This window comes from Megalops cyprinoides, chromosome 23 (genome assembly GCF_013368585.1).
Source record: "Megalops cyprinoides isolate fMegCyp1 chromosome 23, fMegCyp1.pri, whole genome shotgun sequence".
NCBI classification, from domain to species: Eukaryota; Metazoa; Chordata; class Actinopteri; order Elopiformes; family Megalopidae; genus Megalops; species Megalops cyprinoides.
In genome coordinates, this window is record NC_050605.1 from 13,601,853 (window position 1) to 13,620,903 (window position 19,051).

The window sequence follows — 19,051 nt, forward strand, 5'->3', positions numbered from 1 at the left end:
GTGGTATGTCAGTGCCCAACTTCTCTGTTTTGCAGTAGCCAAGCTTCTACAGTATGATAGGCAGCTCCACTTACAGTGCACTTTTATTGTGTGTAGGTGTTATGGGGGTGTTTGATCCCAGTCTAGGTGTTTTTGTTTTTCCACAATTGACAAAAACAGAGGAAATAAGTCAAATATGTAATGACTATAAAAGGGAGACTGCCAGACTGCTGGTAAACTTACAAAAAACAAACACATGAATATGTTTCTAAGAACTTTTAGCAGCACTTGAATTTACAGGTATACAACAAACTGAACATGCTGTTATATATGTGCAGCTGTGGAACCTTTGGCCTAAAGTATTGCATGTGAACAAGAAAGCTATAGTAAATGATGATAATGTAGTGCCTTGGATCTTTGAGTAGATTTCAAAGTATTTTGTGAGTGTGTCTGGAAAAAAAAATGCATTTTACTTGTCTCCTTTCCATTTTCAATTGATTATGATCTCCCTAGTAAATATTGTTTTGTATACCTTATACAACCCACTATAATCCACTTTTTAAATCAATTTATTTAACACCTGGCAATTAATGTAATCAAATTCACATTGGCACCATCACACAAACCTTGTGTTTGGCTAACAGCTATTATTGCATGGTATTCTGGCTGCTTCTGCCATCACTGCTGATGACAATTACTGTATGCTTTTCTTTCGTTTTGTCGTATCATTGGAATTGCTTAATAAAACTTTTAGTTTAAGCCACATCACCTGGCATGCAAATTCGTAGGATCTTACCTTTTAAGGACTGCTATTTTAGGGAGAGACCATTGATATGCAGGCAATAACTACAGATAAACTGTTTGGCTCAGTCCCCCTGCTAAATCCAAATACATTATTATTGTTATTATTGTTATTGTTATTATTATTATTATTATTATATAATAAAAATAATAATATTATTACCACCATCATCATCATCATCATCATCATCATCAGTGTAACAGCGATGCATATGTGAATAAAACGTGGCCGTCAAATTAATACATGGGTATACTTTCATGGTAAACAAGCTTTTATATTCGTAATGGTGAAGTAAGGATATAGGCTTTTACCAGCTTAACGAAACTGCTTGCATGGATACGCACACTAACACAGGGCTTCTACTATACAGCTGGTCCGGTCAGCCCTCTTTTCTCCCCTACAAGTGTACGCACGGAATAAAAGCTTGCAGCCTCTGGGAGGCCCGGCAGTGTTCGTTACATTAAAGCGCGCTGATGGTACACGCCTGCCGCGGGGAGTAAGTACATCCATCAGCCCGCGCCTCTGTGACAAAGAGCAGCGAGACGCCCCGGCCGTGCTGACGAAGCAGCGCCCCGCTGCTTCCCTCGCCGCTGCATGGGCAGCCAGCACAATGCCAGGGGATTTGGGGTGCCTCTGTCTTCACAACAGGTCGCATGGCTAATCCTCTCATCCCCGGCGAGAGGCGTTTCCTCCGCGTTATCGGAACGATTAGACGGGAGGCCATCGGCTCGCCGGATACGATGAAGCAGGGGAAAGCGAGCTGGAACCGGGTTTGTGGTCCCGAGAGCGCATCTTGAGGAGGGGCGGCAGAGCAGCGTGGAGCAGGTTGGTGTGTATGTGTGTGCGCTCACGTTGTAGACGCGCCGTTTTAAGCAAAATGTAATGTTAAAACTTGGTGGCAGAGTGTTTCAGTTGTGTAATCAGACAAATCGAATCTGAACTGCCTTAGTGATGCACTGAGACGCAAGTCTTGTTTTAAAGAGTGGGCACAGGGCGACATCATTAGCGGAGCCACCGTGTCTTGAAAGAGGCGGTACCGCTGCTGGATTTAAAGAAAAGCATGTGTTCTTTGGAAGGATGCGTTAAAACACTCACGGTATTTCTCCACAATGCGTCAGTCCAGTTTGAATCACAGAAATATACGGAATTAGAAGACACAGGAATAATTGCATAGCTCTGCATTTCCTGTAATGCTGTGTTCTATGATTTCTTATTGGTCACTGGATGAGCAGAGTCTTCCTTAAGGTGGTCCTCAGGAAGTCTGTTTGGAAAGGGGATATTTATTTTTTTTTTCCATAGTCATTGTTCATACAATAATCACATCACTGCAAAACGCACATCAAACTTTGAGTACTTAGAATACACTGTCTCAAATGGCTAAGGCTGAGGTGGCTTCACTGTCAGACTATATGAATGTTACACACAGAATTGCATAGCACATTGTAATGCCTGGAAACACAAGACAGTTTTGCACAGACAAAAATGAAAGCAGCACCTCATAAAAGCATAGTGATAAGGAAGCAACAGACAATGATCATGTATTGACTCAAAGCATTCCTTTGTGAGGACTGTGAGTCGTCACATTTCTGCAGCAGATATTTTTGTGCGCAAGTGTGACAGTGACAGTCTGGGTTGGGTGGGAAATGGAAAGGCCTCAGGGGGGCATGGTGGAATGTGGGATACCCCCCTCCCCCTGGCTTTCTGGGCTTGAAAATACATCTGACTGACTGTGTGGAGCTTATTTGAGATCTTGGCAGGGACTGGGGGTAAACAACCGACGTGGTGGTGTGGAATCTGAAGGGGAAATGATCATGTGTGGAGGGCCTGCCCTTTCCAGATTTAGCAGCAGCGGAAGTAAACTCCCAGTGCCACGCCCTCCTGTGCTCCCTGTGGGTGCTGACATTTCCAGGGAGTTTTCAGATTAGAGGCTTCAACTGCTGGATTAAGGAAGAAATCACAGGGCGCGGTAACCTCGAACTGAACCACGACTGAAACCACCCTTCTGTCTTCCAGGTGGACCGGTGCGGTTCTCTCAGGATGGAAATTGATGCCCGCTTCCGCTATTATTTCCAGCACCCGTGGTCCCGCCTCATTGTGGCCTACCTGGTGACCTTCTTCAACTTCCTCATCTTCGCGGAGGACCCCGTCTCCCACAGCCAGACGGAGGCGCATATGATCGTGGTGGGGAACTGTTTCTCCTTCATTGTGAATAAGTACCCGGGTGGAGGATGGAACTTCCTGAAAGTGCTGCTGTGGCTGCTGGCCATCGTCACCGGCCTGTTCGCCGGGAAGTTCGTCTTTCACCAGCGCCTCTTTGGTAAGCTGCGCGCACGTGCCTCATTTGCTACATTTACTCTGTGTATTGGAAACAACCCAGAAAAGGCATCCCTCAGATACACATCTTCTTCCTTGTACTTGTGAAAGTAGTGTGATCAGCATTACGCACATGCACATGCAAACTCTTAAGTTTCTTTTTATTGGCGGCACACAAACTTGAAAGAAGCGGCAGAGTAAGCGACTCTCAGCTGCCCTCAGCCTGTACTCTGCCAAACCCGTAGCATTTGGCATTAACTGTACTCACACTGTCATAGGGCTCACATGACTTCCTGTGACTCATTCAAAATCCAGGCTGTTTAAATGAAGTTATTCAGGCTAAATACACATGCGATTAGATGTTAATGACAATTAAGCAGGCCAAATCCCTGTGCAATCTTGACAGGGACTGACTTTCTCCCAATGCTGAAATAGGATCCGAAGCAAGAATAATATTTTTGGTGTGGTCAACTTAATTTTAGAACAGCGCAGCCTTCCTGTGTCGTAAAATTGCTGTTGTGATACAGCATTTTGCTTTTACTCTGATTACCTGCCCTGTTGGCTTTTTTCCAGAGTTCCATAGCCAATTCTCTCTCATCCCATCAGTCTAAATCTTGTGTTTTCATTTGTCCAATAATGTTTTATGAGGGCATATTTCACCATCAGCTTTTACCGTCAGAATAAATCTGAGAGCCCCAATGAATGATTTACACATTTCGGTGTGAACACTTTTAAATAAAGTTTGCTCTTTAACTTCCAGCTTGACACAGAGGGGCATTTAAATAAATAGCGGTGACTTATGTTAAGGTGGTACAGATCAGTGTGCTTCAGTTAATGCTCTCTGGCCCCTGCTGCCCTCCAGAGAGACGCAGAGATATCTCAGTGTAGCCAGGTGACCATGATGCACTTCAGAAAGCCTTAGTCTTGAACAGTGCAGAGAACAGATGGTGTACAGTAATGTGTGTGTGGGCTCAAGAGAGAGGCCCGGAGTTCAGCACAACATTCGATAATGCTGTTATATAATGGCAAACAGAGAGACAGCATAACATAAGCACTGTTGATGCACACACAGGCTGTATCCGAGTGAAACATTATTTACTGTATCATGCACCATGAGCACACAGACCAGTGTGCACGATTCAGCGGATAGCTGAAGCTCTCGTTCAGTGGAATATGGAGCATTTGAGCTCTTCATTTCTCATACATCTTATGTTATGTGTCACCACTATACCCATTTAAAGAAGATTGCAGTGATCTTAAATCAGCGCACACAGAAAATACAAGTCACAACAAATCAATACGTGGACAGAGTGCAATTTCCTTTAAATGTAGGCTACATATCCTCGTTCCATGACCCAGATAATCTACACCCCACAACCACTCATTTTCCAGTTAATTACCACTCCTTCCCACAGGGTATGTGTCCTTTTGTCAGAAGCTTGGATGCAGCGTGCCATCTTCAATAGGCCAGCTTACACATGTTGTTTATGTTGGGCTGCAGTCGCGCTTCAAATCTGCACTGCAGAATGAATTGCTTTGATGCAAGAGCGGAGAAAGTGTCGTATAATGAGCAATGTTTTTTTTTTTAAATGATCCCAGGGTGCAGTAGTATTTGGGATCAATGCGAGAGATGACATGCGGTGCGGGTTAAGGGTAGCCCTTCATGCTCCCAGTAATGCTTAGCAGTTCCATTCTCTAGGTGTTTACCTCCTCACCGCTTCATGCAGGGCAGTTTCGTCTTTGTTTAAATATCATCTTCGCATCATTAAGGAAGCAGGCCCTGCCCAGGTCACTCTGTATGCTCTCTATTGCTTTCAAATGCCTGTGGAGCGAATACTAGCCTCATTTCCTGCAACATTATTTATTAATGCTTTTTAGTTGTTTATTTATCTGCTCCTGCTCTGCTAATATCAGTGTTGCATGGGATGTTGACCTCCAGAAACAGAGGGTGCTGTCTAAGAGTGTGAGAGGATGTGCTACCAGTTTAATTATTGATAAAAAATCAATTTCAGTGAGAGTCTGAGCATTTAATTTTAAAGTGTGCAGTAAGAAAGCAATAATGCTATAAGCAGCCATGTTTCTATTGCACTTTTACAAAATTGTAAGGATAGATGTGGAGTTATTATGACTGGGAAGGGGTTAATAAATCCATGTAGGACATGCTTTTCAGCAACACTTGAAGTTAGAAACACAGCCAGTGGACATGCTGTCATCTAAAAGCAGGGTGCTGTGAAAAAGCATCACATGCCTTCCACACCAACGGGCGATTTTCACAGGGTGTAACAACAATACAGTCACATTCCATTACGGTCAGCGGCGTCTTCCACGCCGCCCCCGCTGTCACCACGTGATGTTCTGCTCCTCGCCCTACTTGGATTGATGTCTGATACATTCCCAGCTGATTTCTACCTTATCGCGGTTAAAATCCACCAGTAGCCACACAGGCCACCCGAAGGATCCAGGCGAAAATCCCATGCACGATTCTGGTATGAAAACTCGGCGATCAGCAAGTGTAGTTGGCATTAAGTGCACTGTTGCAGCTGGACTTTGGCTGAGGACATGTCAGGTGTGACATTGCTCATTCCTGCAAAACCCACAGTAATCATCATTACAAGTCCTGGCTATGATGATGCTCCGTGATTGGCTCTTAACCTCTCCTGCCCTATCCTGCTGACAAATAATGCACCCTAAACTCATTCAGAAGGGGAAATAGAAGCATTTACATTCTTTTGACCCAGATCTTGGCAGGTCTATGTGCTCTGTTAGCATTTCCTGAATTGCCCCAATTCACCATGGCACACCTTTAAACTGAGTGGTCATTAAGGAACACTATATTCATGATCAGGGTAATGAAATTTCAAACTGCCTCTTTTCTGTGTGCACGAATGGATTTGAACCTTCTCATTTTATCTGCATCAAGGGCTCCATAATCAGTGGAATTAAAACAAAGCCGTGGCATAGCTGTACGTTTTGTCAGGTTGATGAAAGTAATCCGCTTAGTGGGTACATCTACATGACCCTTATAATATGTTTGGATGAAGCAGACCATTTGCACACACCATCTATGCACAGATGTGCTGTACATTGAATTTCTTAAACATATCGTTACTTAATCTATGGTGAGCATATTCCGAAAAGGAATTCATTTCAGTCACGTCTGATTCCCATGCGATTCCATTGCAGAAATTGCATTGCCGACACGAGCCCTCGCGTGATTTCATTTTTGTTTGACCGCACTCTTCCTGCTCCTTCAGTGTGTCCTCGGGGCTGCCATCTGGGCTCTGTCACATGCCATTACACTACCATGGTAAGAGCCGTGTACATGTGTCTAGCATTGTAAATGGGATTTCAGATATTGCATCCGTGCCTTCAAGGACACTGCACACAATTGTGCTTGTTCCAGGTAAATATACTTCAGCAATGGAATCGATCTTTCCATCCATTACCCTGGAGTTACTCTTTTGCAGTGAATTATAGAATATTGCTGTGAGGATGTGCTTCTCTCAATGTTTATTTAGGGGGATATTAGACTGACATGCATTTGAATCGGCATTCTTATATTTCAATACTGCCTTAGGTAAAATGCTGGTTTTTGAAGAGTAATGACAATGACAGAGAAGAATTGCTACCAGTTAGAGCAGTGTTTCTCAACCCTCTCCTGGAGTACCCCCTGCCCTGCAGCTTCAGGAGTTCATAACGAGTTGATCATTTGAATCAGCGGTGTTGGAGCAGGGAGAGATCTAAAACATGCAGGGCAGGGGGTACTCCAGGAGAGGGTTGAAAAACACTAAGTTAGAGTGTCCATCAGCAGTTAGAGCATCAGTGGTGTTTATGCCAGTAGAGGGAGACATATGAAATCAGCTGCCCTGTTGGAATGGTACTCTCACCTGTTCCTTCTTTCTCAAGATGTCTATCTGCTTATGGTGTTTCTCATCTGACCATATATTACAATACATTACATTTACATTATTGGCATTTAACAGACGCTCTTATACAAAGCGACTTACATAAGTTACAATTTTTTACATGTTACCTATTTATATATAGCTGGATGTTTACTGAGGCAATTCTGGGTTAAGTACCTTGCCCAAGGGTACAACAGCAGTGCCCCAGTCCACTATCCTGGACATCATTTGTTTGGTACCTATAGTACAAGAGCTGACAGCTGTCTATAGAGGGTGATAGCACATTGGCATTATCTGTTTTAGACACTTCTCAGACCACAGATATATGACTTCATTAGATATTTGGCATAGTGAACTGAGGCAGTTGGAACTTTTGCCACTGGTGGCTGGGGTTGAGGTTATATAATCTCCATCCATCTGTCTGTCTGTGTGTTAGTATGTCTGTGTGAAGGAAACTGAAAATTCTGGACGCATCTACATGACTACGGGGATTTTCAGCATCAGAAAGAGAGAAGTGATTTGATTTTAGGACCGCTTCGTGTTGCATCAGAGAGATTTACAAACCGGCGATCTCATTTGACACCACAAAGAGGGGTCATGCTTTTATCCAAAAGGGATGTTTAACTAGGGCACCTGACTGAAGGTAGCAGAAGCGTGCGCTCTGTGGAGTGCAGTTAGAGTGTAGTTATGTAACCTCCCATCAGTTTGTATCTGTTCAGCCCACATGCTCTAGGCCTCTGCTAATGTGCCGCTTTGTGTCCACACACATTGGATGTTGATGTTCCTTTCAACTTCAGAGGGAGAGTAAAATGGCTTGTCAATGATCTTTTTATGGTAAATTATTTTCTCTCAGTTGAATCTCTTGTTCCTCTCTGGCATTGTTCCAACTTGAGTCTTTTTTTGAATGTCATAACGGTGCCCCAGGAAGGAGAATTAAAGAACTTTACTACAAAGCAACGCAAGCCATTTGATGTGTGACATTGGTTTTAATATGACAAATGAGTTTGTTTGATTGTGAAAGGAGGACTGGTTTATCCTCCTTCAGTATGTTCATCTTTTTCTTGTTCGCAGAGGGCAAGATTGACCAGCAGCCTGTGGCACCCACAACATGTCCTTTTACCCTTGGAATATTGCTTTCATGCATACAATATTGCACTAGCCTTTCAAGAATTTAACAACACTCAGATTTATTTCTAGACTTGTTTCAGGCCAGCTTCCCCAATAATCCTCAAGTGCCAACCGCGGGGGTCAGTAAATGTTACCGTCTCCCATTGGACGCCTCAGCTCGGATTTATCTTTATTGCGCTCAGCCATGGTCGCAAGTCACTGGAGCGTTTGCTCATTGATCGTTCGTCCTTCTTTTGGAAGCCCAGGGGGGGGTAACTGTGTTTGTGTCCCTGTGGCTTGTATGTCTTACTCTAGTGACACAGCCAAAAGGGTGATGGAGGGGAGATGGAGTCAGGAACGGTCGATCACTCCTGGGGACACAGCACGCTGATGCAGCAGGACCTCAGCTGTGACCTCACATCTGAAAACAGGCCCCCCTCTAACACTGGTGTTAGGACTCAGTGTCCCCAGCATGAAGGAGAGGACTGTCAGTCAACGTGGGTTGTGGGGCTTCACAGAAGTTGCAGTTAGGTACACTGGCACTGGAGGAGAGGATGGTTTTGTTCTGCTGGCTGTTCTCTATCAAATCCATTAGATCGAGCACATCACCACATCACAGGGCAATATTTGAATGTGTTTGTTTAAATGTTCTTGTAACCATTAAGTCAAGCCACTTCACCTGAACTGCCTCAGTAAATAGCCAGCACATAAAGACTTATGGGTGCAGTTCAGATGAGGAATGCATCATGTGAAGCATCTTACGTATGAAATCATAGCATCATTACTTCAAGGTCACGCACATGCAATTTACTTGGTTTTAATTGCAAAAAAAAAACAGAACAATCAGAAAACAGGATAAGACAGGACCAGAATAGGCCATTCAGCCCATGTAGGCTCACTCTTTTTCTGGTAGCCTAGAGTGCAACTAGCGCTGTGTCAGACTTGGTCTTACAGCTATTCCATGCACCAACAACTGTGAAAAAAAAGATTAAGTGCGAAATTAATTTTCGCCCTAATTTCCAGCCATTCCTCCTAATGAAATTGGTGACAAAGTTATATCTGTCACTGCTCCAGTCCTGGCACAGCTGCTCCTGTTGTAGCGTACTGTACTGAGGAGCTTTGCCTTCTGGAAACATTCTTAGGCTGTACGGTAGTAGACACAGTCCAGAGACCGGCTCAGTGACACAGAGTACATCTGCACCTGGGGTCACCTGCCCCTTGAACAGTGTCATGACCTTCATGTGACCGGGAATGGAGGACACAAAAATCAATATGGCAGCCAACCCGCTTACCTCTAGACAGTTTAGACACGACACATATTACAAACAGTTATATGTTGCTAGCAACAGACAAAAAAGGCAACACGTTGTAATGAGTGTCCATATAATGGATGTGGTTTTGGAACGGATGGCACATATCCCATGCAAGGTGTCACACTGGCAGGTTTGTTTGACGTAAGTTGGGCAAATAAATCTGGAATGGATGCAAGGAACAGCAATGCAGCAATACTACTCCGGCCAGAGCAGAGCTTGGCAACTTCTCTCCAGTTGTTTTAAGGAGAGGAATGGACACAATGCACTGTGCTAGCACTGAGCTGATCAGGGTCCAGAAGCTCATTTTTTATGATAACCGATATTTTCCCAAAGCAGAAGGTCTGAGTGTCCTTCAGGTAGGGCCTTCTGTTGGCAAGACGCAAAGTCAGCATTCGAACAGTGACATAGCCACATGGGGTTACGTTCAGCAGAAATACATTACTCGGCATCCATGTTGTGTTGAGGCATGTATCCTTCGGCAGCAAAGCATGATTTCCAAGAATGACAGCAGGCAAAGCCTAAGCATGGAGTGGTACTCAAACAGCGGTACCACTGTCTAGCTCATGTACCAGCACTGACAGAATGTTGATTCAGGTTTTCTAAAATAGTTCCATTTGTTCCAGACATGGAAAGGACATTATACATTCAATGGACTCCAAGTGCTCAAAAGTGCTGTGCAATAGACTCCAAGTGCTCAAATTCATTAACATTCTAAATAACGGTGTTGATTAGATAATGATTACAAAGTTTGAATTTTAGTAAGTGCCATCCAAATATGTAACATATTAAAATGGTTATAATTGACCTCAGAACCTCTGAGGGAAAGCATTTAAAGTGGTTGGGTGTGTCCAAATAGAATACATTGCCTGATGTGACTTTACAGTCATGAATAGGAAATGCAATTTCTTACCTTTTTTTACACAACTGTCTAGCCTGCAATTGCATCTGTGAGATTAAATTTATTTGTATAGAAAATCCAGTGTTTCTCAGTATAATGACCAATGAGCTGACATGAAACTTATGCAATTTATGGCATTTTAGCCTCTATTCTGTAACCATGTCCCATCAGTAGTCATCCCAGTGGTTTCCATGGAGTGGTACATCGTCTGTGTATTGGGGATAATTATTCAAGGAGATGAGTCTTGATTTTAATACTTGTAGATATGAAGTGTTTTGGTAATTTCCTCAGTGATTACTGTAAATCTTGGGTCCCTGCAAAACTACAAATTCAATTCAAAATCGAAATGCTTGCACAATCCTTTTGTACAGCATTATATTTGAATGGTTATCAATAGATAATCTTGACGGAATACATACAAGGTTTTAGATTTTACAGAAACAAATTTAATGAAAATGATTTAACATTATGCCTTTAAGTACAATTCAACAATAGATACAATATGTAAATTGAAACTTGAAACTTGTTCCTCTCTACAACCACTAGATGGAGACATCTACAAATATTTAATTGTTGATCTGAGCACCAGCTGCTATGTTTTCTAGATATATGTGCATGGTGAAGAGGATTCATAAATGAAGTGTAGCTATACACACTGATCTAAAAGTAATTCAGTGGGTTTTTGCACTGAATAACTACATGTACGTGAAGCAGAAAGCACAGTTTGAAAAATGATTACTACGTTTATGTCAAAATGAGGGCAGTTTTATACAACCGGGGGCCATGAGACATGAAGACCTCTCTGAGGCCCCAGCTTTTGCGAGTGGCCTGGTAGGGACCTGTGTGTGTCCCCGGCACACAGATGGTGGCGGGCCAAACCACTGCAGAGGCAGCGGCAGCCATGAATCACGCCTCATCGGGGCCCTCCGAGTCAGGAAGGTGAGATGATTCACAGCAGATGGCTGAATAATCTTGAGTCACCATGGCAAAACCCACGCAGATTACCTTAGAAAGCTTCCTGCACTGGGCGGGCTGGGCGTTTAAACTGCGATGCTCTGTTACATGCCGGGGTTTGTCGTCTGCGCTGAAAGCAATTAAACTCACCCGTGCAAATCAATTCAATTTTCTTTCAGGGGTTGCAATAGAAAAATGTAACTTACACTTTAGCTGTGTACATTCAGACTGAAAGGTTTGGCTTTGTTAAGGCCAGAGCATTATTGCTCTTCATAACAGTCTGATGATTCAAAACCGGTAAGGCGTTGTGCCTGAGGCATGTTCCCAGCTCTGACCCCAGGAATAAACTGGCATAACGTGTGTTAAATCTGACCATGGTAAACCGCATGCATCAAAGTGCATTATTTGCATATTGTACATGCAGGTGTCAAAGAAATCGAGACAAAGCAATTATCAAATGATAAAGCCTGGTGGCTGGGCTCCAGCGGCGTCTCTGCAGCGGGGCAGTGTAGGGTGCTGATTGAGCGCAGGGAACTGACCCCACAGAGGCCTGGCACACAGTGGAAATGACACAGTAATCTGTCACTCTTCCACCGGCGAACAACTGTTTCGTGCAGGGAGTAATGGAAAGGCCCAGCACAGCTTGTGTGCTGCAGCCTGCACGCTGCAGGACCATTGGGTATGAGGCACGGTGTTCTGGTGCGTTTGCCAATCACTGGTCAGCCTGACACAGTTCACAAAGATCTCATGCTCTCCTGTCGTTATTCTCTTTTAAAGTCCGCAATTTGTGGAGACGGTCAAATTAAGAGAGCTCACGCTGTGTAGACAGGTTTACTGTTGTTAAAGCATGCGGGAAGATTTTCCCGCTTTAGTCCTTTAATGGGTACCTCCGTGCATATATTCTCCAGGCTGAAACGGAATAAAAAATGAAATATTTAATACGGTGGTGAAATAGCACTCCAGGACCACAGCGCATGCTGTAAATCCCAGCAGTTACCTTTCATATGGAAAGAACTGGAAGCTGGGAGCGAGCAGCTCGTCAGGCAATTTCAGAGCAGTTGGCTTCCCCTAATGGGAAAATAAATGGACCAATCACGTCGTGCCACAGGATGTGTGTCAACAGCAAGGCAGCCTTGTCACAAAATTCATAGGGGCCATAACTCAAGCTGCGCCTGCCGCAGGTGGGTCCGGGTGAGGTAACCAAAACAAACATGCGCAGTTCATGCCGCGTCCAGAGGGGGGCTCTGGACTCAAGAAAAACACGAAGCGGAAAGCTTTGTGTGAACTGAGGGAGTGAGTGGCGTATGCCAAAGGGAGTGAGACAGCTGACTGCCAGGGTGCTTTTAGCACAGTGACTGAATATAAGTGGCAAAACACGACACCTCATACAAATTCATTCTGAACCACTCCTGAATCTTGCAGATATATTACAATATAATATCTGCTTTGCAAAAACCATTTTATGAGTATGAGTTTGGTGTATCCTCTGTGTAAAGCCATGCTTGACACCAATTTTTGACACTGATGGACTTTTAAGAACAGTAACTGAATGCTTCTAACACATTTAATACCCTGGAACTAAAAACAAATACAAACAACACTTATAACTGGATGTGTGGAGCCTGGCTTTATCGCTGCTGGAAAGCTGTGAATTTATAATGCCCTTCTGTCTTACCCTGTTATTGGAATGATTTTAGGACAGCCGTGAGGATGGATTTTCAGTTTATCCCCCGATTGACAGATGGGCAGCTCCAGCTCTCAGTGCTAACATTGTTTGACCTTTGAAGCTAGTGTGGGCTGTTATAGTCTGCAAATCATGCATTTGCTAATTAGCCATGGTGCATTGAATTAGACTCGTGCTGTAATTATAACTTAATGAATATTAAAAAGTCTGTTAGCTTTGCTAACCAACTTTGATTTGCAATATATTTAAAAAAAAATTTGATTAGATGTTAACGACATCTTCATTGGTGTCTGATTCGTGGAATGGTTTTACCTCAGTGCACATAAAGGACAGTCAATGTAAAATCTTTGTGAAAAACCTGTTGGAAATAGCCATGTATGCCTGAGTAAGAACACATTTGTTTCAGCATGCACTTTGAGTCATCACTCATTGCATGTTATCAGACATATTACCCTGTAATTTGAATTCTGGACAAAACATTGAATGAAAATGTCAGAATAATTGCGCAGATATGCAGTAGTTTCCAAATAAAGCACAACCAGCCTGCTCATGTAAATGCTTTTGTGTTGACCCGATTCACAAAGGAAGCGCTCGCTGTTTGCAAATAGGTTTTTGATACTGTGCTGTTATGTACACAGGATGAGAACTGCCGCATGTTATGGCAGCTGTCACTCTCTACAGCTCAGTAATCTAATATTGGACTGACATCGTGCAGTGCAGAACTGATCAGTTGGCCCTAGGTGGAAGACGACCTATCAGGGGAAATTGTAGCAGATTTTGGCATTAGAAATGAATATAAACAGCAATGCATATGTTTTATAGGGATTTACATATTTTACAGCAGTCGTCATTGACATGACCCACTGTCACCTCATTATAACAGGAGTAGTGGTGAAGGTAGTCATACCCTTGATTAATGTGAGATATTGTAAGACTCAGTCACAAGGTTAAAAAAAAAAAAAAAGATTAGCCTTGAGGCTCACAGCTACTGGGTACCAACAGCAGCGCTCCTGTCCATATCAACGCACTGACCTCACATAACTGGCCTGTAGCAGTTAATGAAGTCAGTGGAGGTAAAGCTTCTATGCCAGGTTCAGATAAACTGTTGTCACTGAGTCAGAAAATATTTATAGTGGAGGGGAAGCCACTCTTTGAAATTTCCTGTAGTTATGTCAATTTCACAAGTGCATTTCTGAAAAAGATGGTTTATTTGTGCTCTTTATAGCCTTTCATCTTTGGTTCTTCGCACCTGCGGGGTTTAGAGAGGAATTGAGAATGCTTTGTGAATGCAATTTTAATGTGCGTTTCCCCCCAGTTAATGACTTTTTTTCCTTGTGCCCTTAGGTCGATACCTGCGCCTGAAGATGTTCCGAGAGGACCATGGTTCCTGGATGACCATGTTTTTCAGCACCATCCTCTTCCTCTTCATCTTCTCCCACATTTACAATCTGTTCCTCCTGATGGCGGGAAACATGGGGTAAGCATCTCACGGTTCCCCTTTTCCCCTCTGAGTTCACTGCTTGATTGATCAGCCTGTCCCGCTTGAATGCGGCCGGCTTCTTGCTCCGATCAATCACCCCGGCGCCCCATCGTCAACAGGGGCAGTCCTCAACAATTACCATCAGGCTCTATATAGCCTCCAGAGACAGAAAGCATTAATACTGGACCTGCCATCTTGGCTCATTGGTGACCTTGTCATGAGCCAAGATGGCTACTCCCCCTACCCTCCTCTCCACCAAACTATGACTGCCGCACCCATTTCAGTATGTAGATTATTTCATGTCTTCTGCCACCCACTAGGTTTCAATATGTGTCCTGATGACTATCGCTTTAGGTGAGCGCTGGTTATTATAAATACCCAGCTCTGTCCTCCAGCTGTATATATATGAATCCCATCACTCTGACTTTATATTTTGGTACATAACAGCTAAACTACCTTGGGGAAGCATTGACTCCAAAAAGAATAGGACGAAGGATGACAGTAACTTAGCATGTGGGTAATAAGGCGTGCGTTAGCAAACCCATATGTGATAGTGGCAAGCAAACACTCCGGCGTACGTAATGCTGCTTACACAAAAGCAATTCCAGAAAAAGAAAAGATGATGGCTCTTACACAGGGCACGGGATACGGCTGTGTAATCACCCAATCACTCACTCCGGTCACCGCAGTGACAGTGACATCCATCATGGGTGCTCCTCTGGGCCGCTGTGGAATGGAAACGCTCAGCTGAGCATGGCCACCAGAATCCATCCCTCATATGGGGACAGAGGGACCCAGTGGACCAGGTCCATGGGGATGGAAAAGGTCATCATTCTCCAGTAAAGGCCAGAAGTGCCACTGAGCAATAGGTGAACTAATTTGGACCAAGAGGTTTTTTTGTTTTTCTCTCAAAAGTTTCTTCACTAATGATAAGTATCCAAAATATTTACCACTCAAAAGGATTAAACAGCAATCACAGACCAGACATTAAGCTTGCCTTGCCAGCCATTTTTTCATGCCATAACCAGTTGCTGTGTTATAATGTAATAATTATAGTTTCTGTGCAGTCTTTCCATGTTGATGTGTTGAGCATCCTAGTGTCAGTGGGCATGAAATGGAGGTTTTCGTAGGTTTCTTATTGACTTACAACAATGGGAAAGGGAAGAGAAGCCATTTTGCACACAGTAAATCTGCACTCTTTGAGAGACTCACATCTGGCCCAACAGATTAATGGATAATTCTCCAACAAAGTAAAGCTAGAGCCAGGGGAAACTGTCAGTCCACTTAATCATCATCAAAGTAGTTTCAGCTCCACACTGATCCTTTCATTGTATTAATATTTAGTAAGCAAACACTCTTACACAATGCACATTTATTCAGTTGAACATTCACCGAATGTCCAAATCAGATTAAGTTCCTTGTTGAATGGCTGTAATAGAGGTGTTCCACTGTGGGATATGAACCTGTAACCTTCTGGTCATGTTTTCTACCCATATACCTAACCCACGATTTAACTTTGCACTTGCTTACCCCAAACAGGTAGGTGGTGTTGTGGCAAAGTGAGTGGGAGCCCGGTGTGCAGTGTACTTCTATACTGCCATAACTCTGTGCCGGACTATTTCACCACTGTGGTTTAGAACGTTTTATTCAACCACCTCAGTGACTGATAACACCTGTCCTCCTCTTCTCAGCGCGTCTCCGTCTGCCACAGGTGATTAGTGTCACATCACTGATGTTGGCAACCCTGTAAACTCCAGTCACATTCCTCTGGGACCCATTCCAGAATATGCTGTAAGGCACCTAATAGGACAAAATACAGCAAAAAGTATAGAGAAGATGGAGGCATTCCAGTACTGACAATGCAGTAAAAAATCTTTTTGAATCGCATCCAAAATGTATTGGATTTCCCTTAAAGCTATGAGATCACTAATTCTACTGAAGTGCAGGAAGTGAATACAATTCAGCCTCTTCTATCCTTGCATTGAATGTGTCAGTTTTGAATCTGAAAGGAGCACACGGCATTCTTTTTTCTAACCTTTTGAAGGTTGTGCATCTGTGCTGTTTGTGTATATGGCTGAAGTCTGATGCCAGATAGAAAAAAAAAACCAAAAACAACTTCCTCTTGCATTTGAGAGTCCAAGTTAAGGACAAATGTTGATTGAATTCCTGGTGTGTCAAGGCCCCTTGCAGGTATCCCACACTGTGCCTGTCTCACAGCTCTCTGTGGTGGCGATGGGGTCTGAGTGCGTGTGCAGCCTCTGTCCTGCTGTCACTCTGCGGAGCCCTTTACCCTGTCGATCTGTTAATTACTGTTCCTTTTCTTTCCTTTGACCTTTCCAAGCAGCCAGAAGCATTTAAAATGCTTATTCAAATGGGCTTAGTGATTTACTCATGTAGCCTGAGAGAAAAGAACTATAAATTATAGCATTATAAATATTTTGAATACAGAGGTTGTCAAGGTTGTCACGCAACAAACGATTTTGAATAATCATAGATGCTGATCTAAGATAATTTCTTGTGCACTTCTCTGTCCACACTCACAAACTCAGACCAATGTACGGCATGCTTTGAAGACCATCTCAGTACCACTACACGTTTTCAGCTGTAAGTCTGTCTAGGGAAGTGGAACAGCAAGTGTACAAAACAGAGCCAGAAAGAGAAAAACTGCACATGGATATGACATCATTCTCCAAAAACCAGGACGTATTAACGAAGGAGTCTAACAAACCCAAGCACTTAAACACTGACCTGAGACAAAAGATTTTAGGGGCCGTTTCAACGCATCAGTTAAAATTTCACCTCTAAGCATTATGTTCAAAGTCCTCACATACAGCGAGAAACCCAGCAAGCAAAACATCCATATTTATGATGTTGGGGGGGGGTGTGTGTGTGTATGTGCATGTATGAAGGTATGAACAGTATGATCGTGACTATGTAACAGCCACAACCATTTTGAATATTCATATACAAATGTGTGCGTGGCCATTTAGCGGCAGACGAGCACCAACAGAAGCAAGGGCACAGCTTCAAATGCAAGGCCGTGATGTTTACAAGCCATTAAAACGGAGCTCTGAGGTTTCCAAACACAAGGGGCCCTGCGAGAAACACCACCGTGAAAGCCCTCCACTGTTGATCACACATCATAATGATCTGCACTTGTTAGTCCCGGGCTCACATCTGGGACATTTGCATTTTAATTTACCCGTCAGATCGGGCCTGTTGTGTTAAACCAGGGGACTGTGACCGCTCTGGGATGCTGGCGCTCACACCGGCGCTTGAGTCACACCGTGGAGCTCCATTCTGACATCTTAAATTGCCATTATCAGCATAAATCACACCCTAATTAGTCACTGTTATTTAATTAAGACCGGGGCCTTTTTTACAGACCTCTCATTAATCATGGCCAATTAGGAGGGGCCTTCTGGTGGGAGAGATTGGAGGCCTCTGTTGGGATTCTGCTCCAGCTGTATTTGAGGCCTGTGTTCCTGTCTTCGCTGGTGCAGGCAGGGGGGAGGGGGTGGCCGAGCTCCACCCACAGATCACTGTATCCATTTAGAATTACCTTCTGAGCTGGATTAAGCCACGCTTAAAGGGCATTGTCTCCATTTAACGTGATCCCTTTATTGTCTGCCACTCGTGTAAGTCCTGCAATAGTTTCCTCTCTGCCTCTAAGTTGGAATAATGTCATTTTGATATCAACTGAAAAAGCCTTGGATTTAAGAAAGGAACACAAAAGCAGAGACTGTGGCATTTTTATCCTCCTTTTAAATGCATTTCGACACTGAAATTTGCTGTGAGAGCAGATATCACTGGCCCTAAAAACCTGGAAATGTTTTAAGCTCCTTACCTACCGCCCGCTGTAAATGCAATGCCAACCGCGTTTCTTGGTTTTAGAGGCACTTTACGTTTCAGCTCAGTTACGTTTGGCAGTCGGAACCCCTGGCGAGCTTTTTTTTTTTGTTCGTTTGTGGCCGAGTGGTTCGCAAGCCTTCCAAACGGAATCTTAACTGAGAAGAGAAACATCTCGGAAGGCCCGTCTCTCCTCTTTGCCCCTCAAAGCAGCGCTGCTGTTTCTCTGCCCGCTTCTCCCTTCTTGTGTGGCAGCTAGGCTGTTATGGTAACCCATTTGCACTTGAAGATGAGCATAAATCTATAAAAGGATTTAGTGTGTATGTGCGTGTGTGTGGGTGGGTGAGTGATTTTTTTTTTCCCTCCCAGTTTTGATACACCTTGCCTTGACCATTAACTTGTTTGAAAGCAGCTCAGTTTCCCCTCTATGACAGAGCCTAGTTTGACAAGCTAGGTGCTGTAAATTATGTTTGATAACTTTGAAGCTGTCAGCCTCACATAAAATGTAATTTCTAAAGCTCTGCCTGGCATTTTTAAAAATCAAACTGAATGTAGGGCCCATTTGGCAGGCAGCAAACACTACTGAATATCCATTTAGTTTGAAACATTTCAGAAACTGAAAAGCCCATTGTTTTGACTATGAATACATCTTTTGTGATATGCAATAATGCAGAGTTTTTAGGCAGTTAGACAATAGATCCAACTATCTGAATAGCAGAAGTCCACTGGACGTCATTGGAATGCACAGCTTATTTTGAACTTCTATT

General features: G+C 43.5%; 1 protein-coding gene across 1 annotated transcript in view; it reads left to right on the forward strand.

Annotated features, from left to right (window-relative positions):
- The first annotated feature begins 1,076 nt into the window (after positions 1 to 1,076).
- The window catches only part of tmem117 (transmembrane protein 117), a 34,151-nt gene continuing 16,176 nt past the window's right edge, over positions 1,077 to 19,051 (forward strand). Inside the window, exons 1-3 of the mRNA XM_036518249.1 lie at positions 1,077 to 1,606; positions 2,795 to 3,098; positions 14,300 to 14,432. Coding sequence (XP_036374142.1) covers positions 2,819 to 3,098; positions 14,300 to 14,432 — 413 coding nt within the window. The 5' untranslated portion in view covers positions 1,077 to 1,606; positions 2,795 to 2,818. The remainder of the gene's footprint in view (positions 1,607 to 2,794; positions 3,099 to 14,299; positions 14,433 to 19,051) is intronic.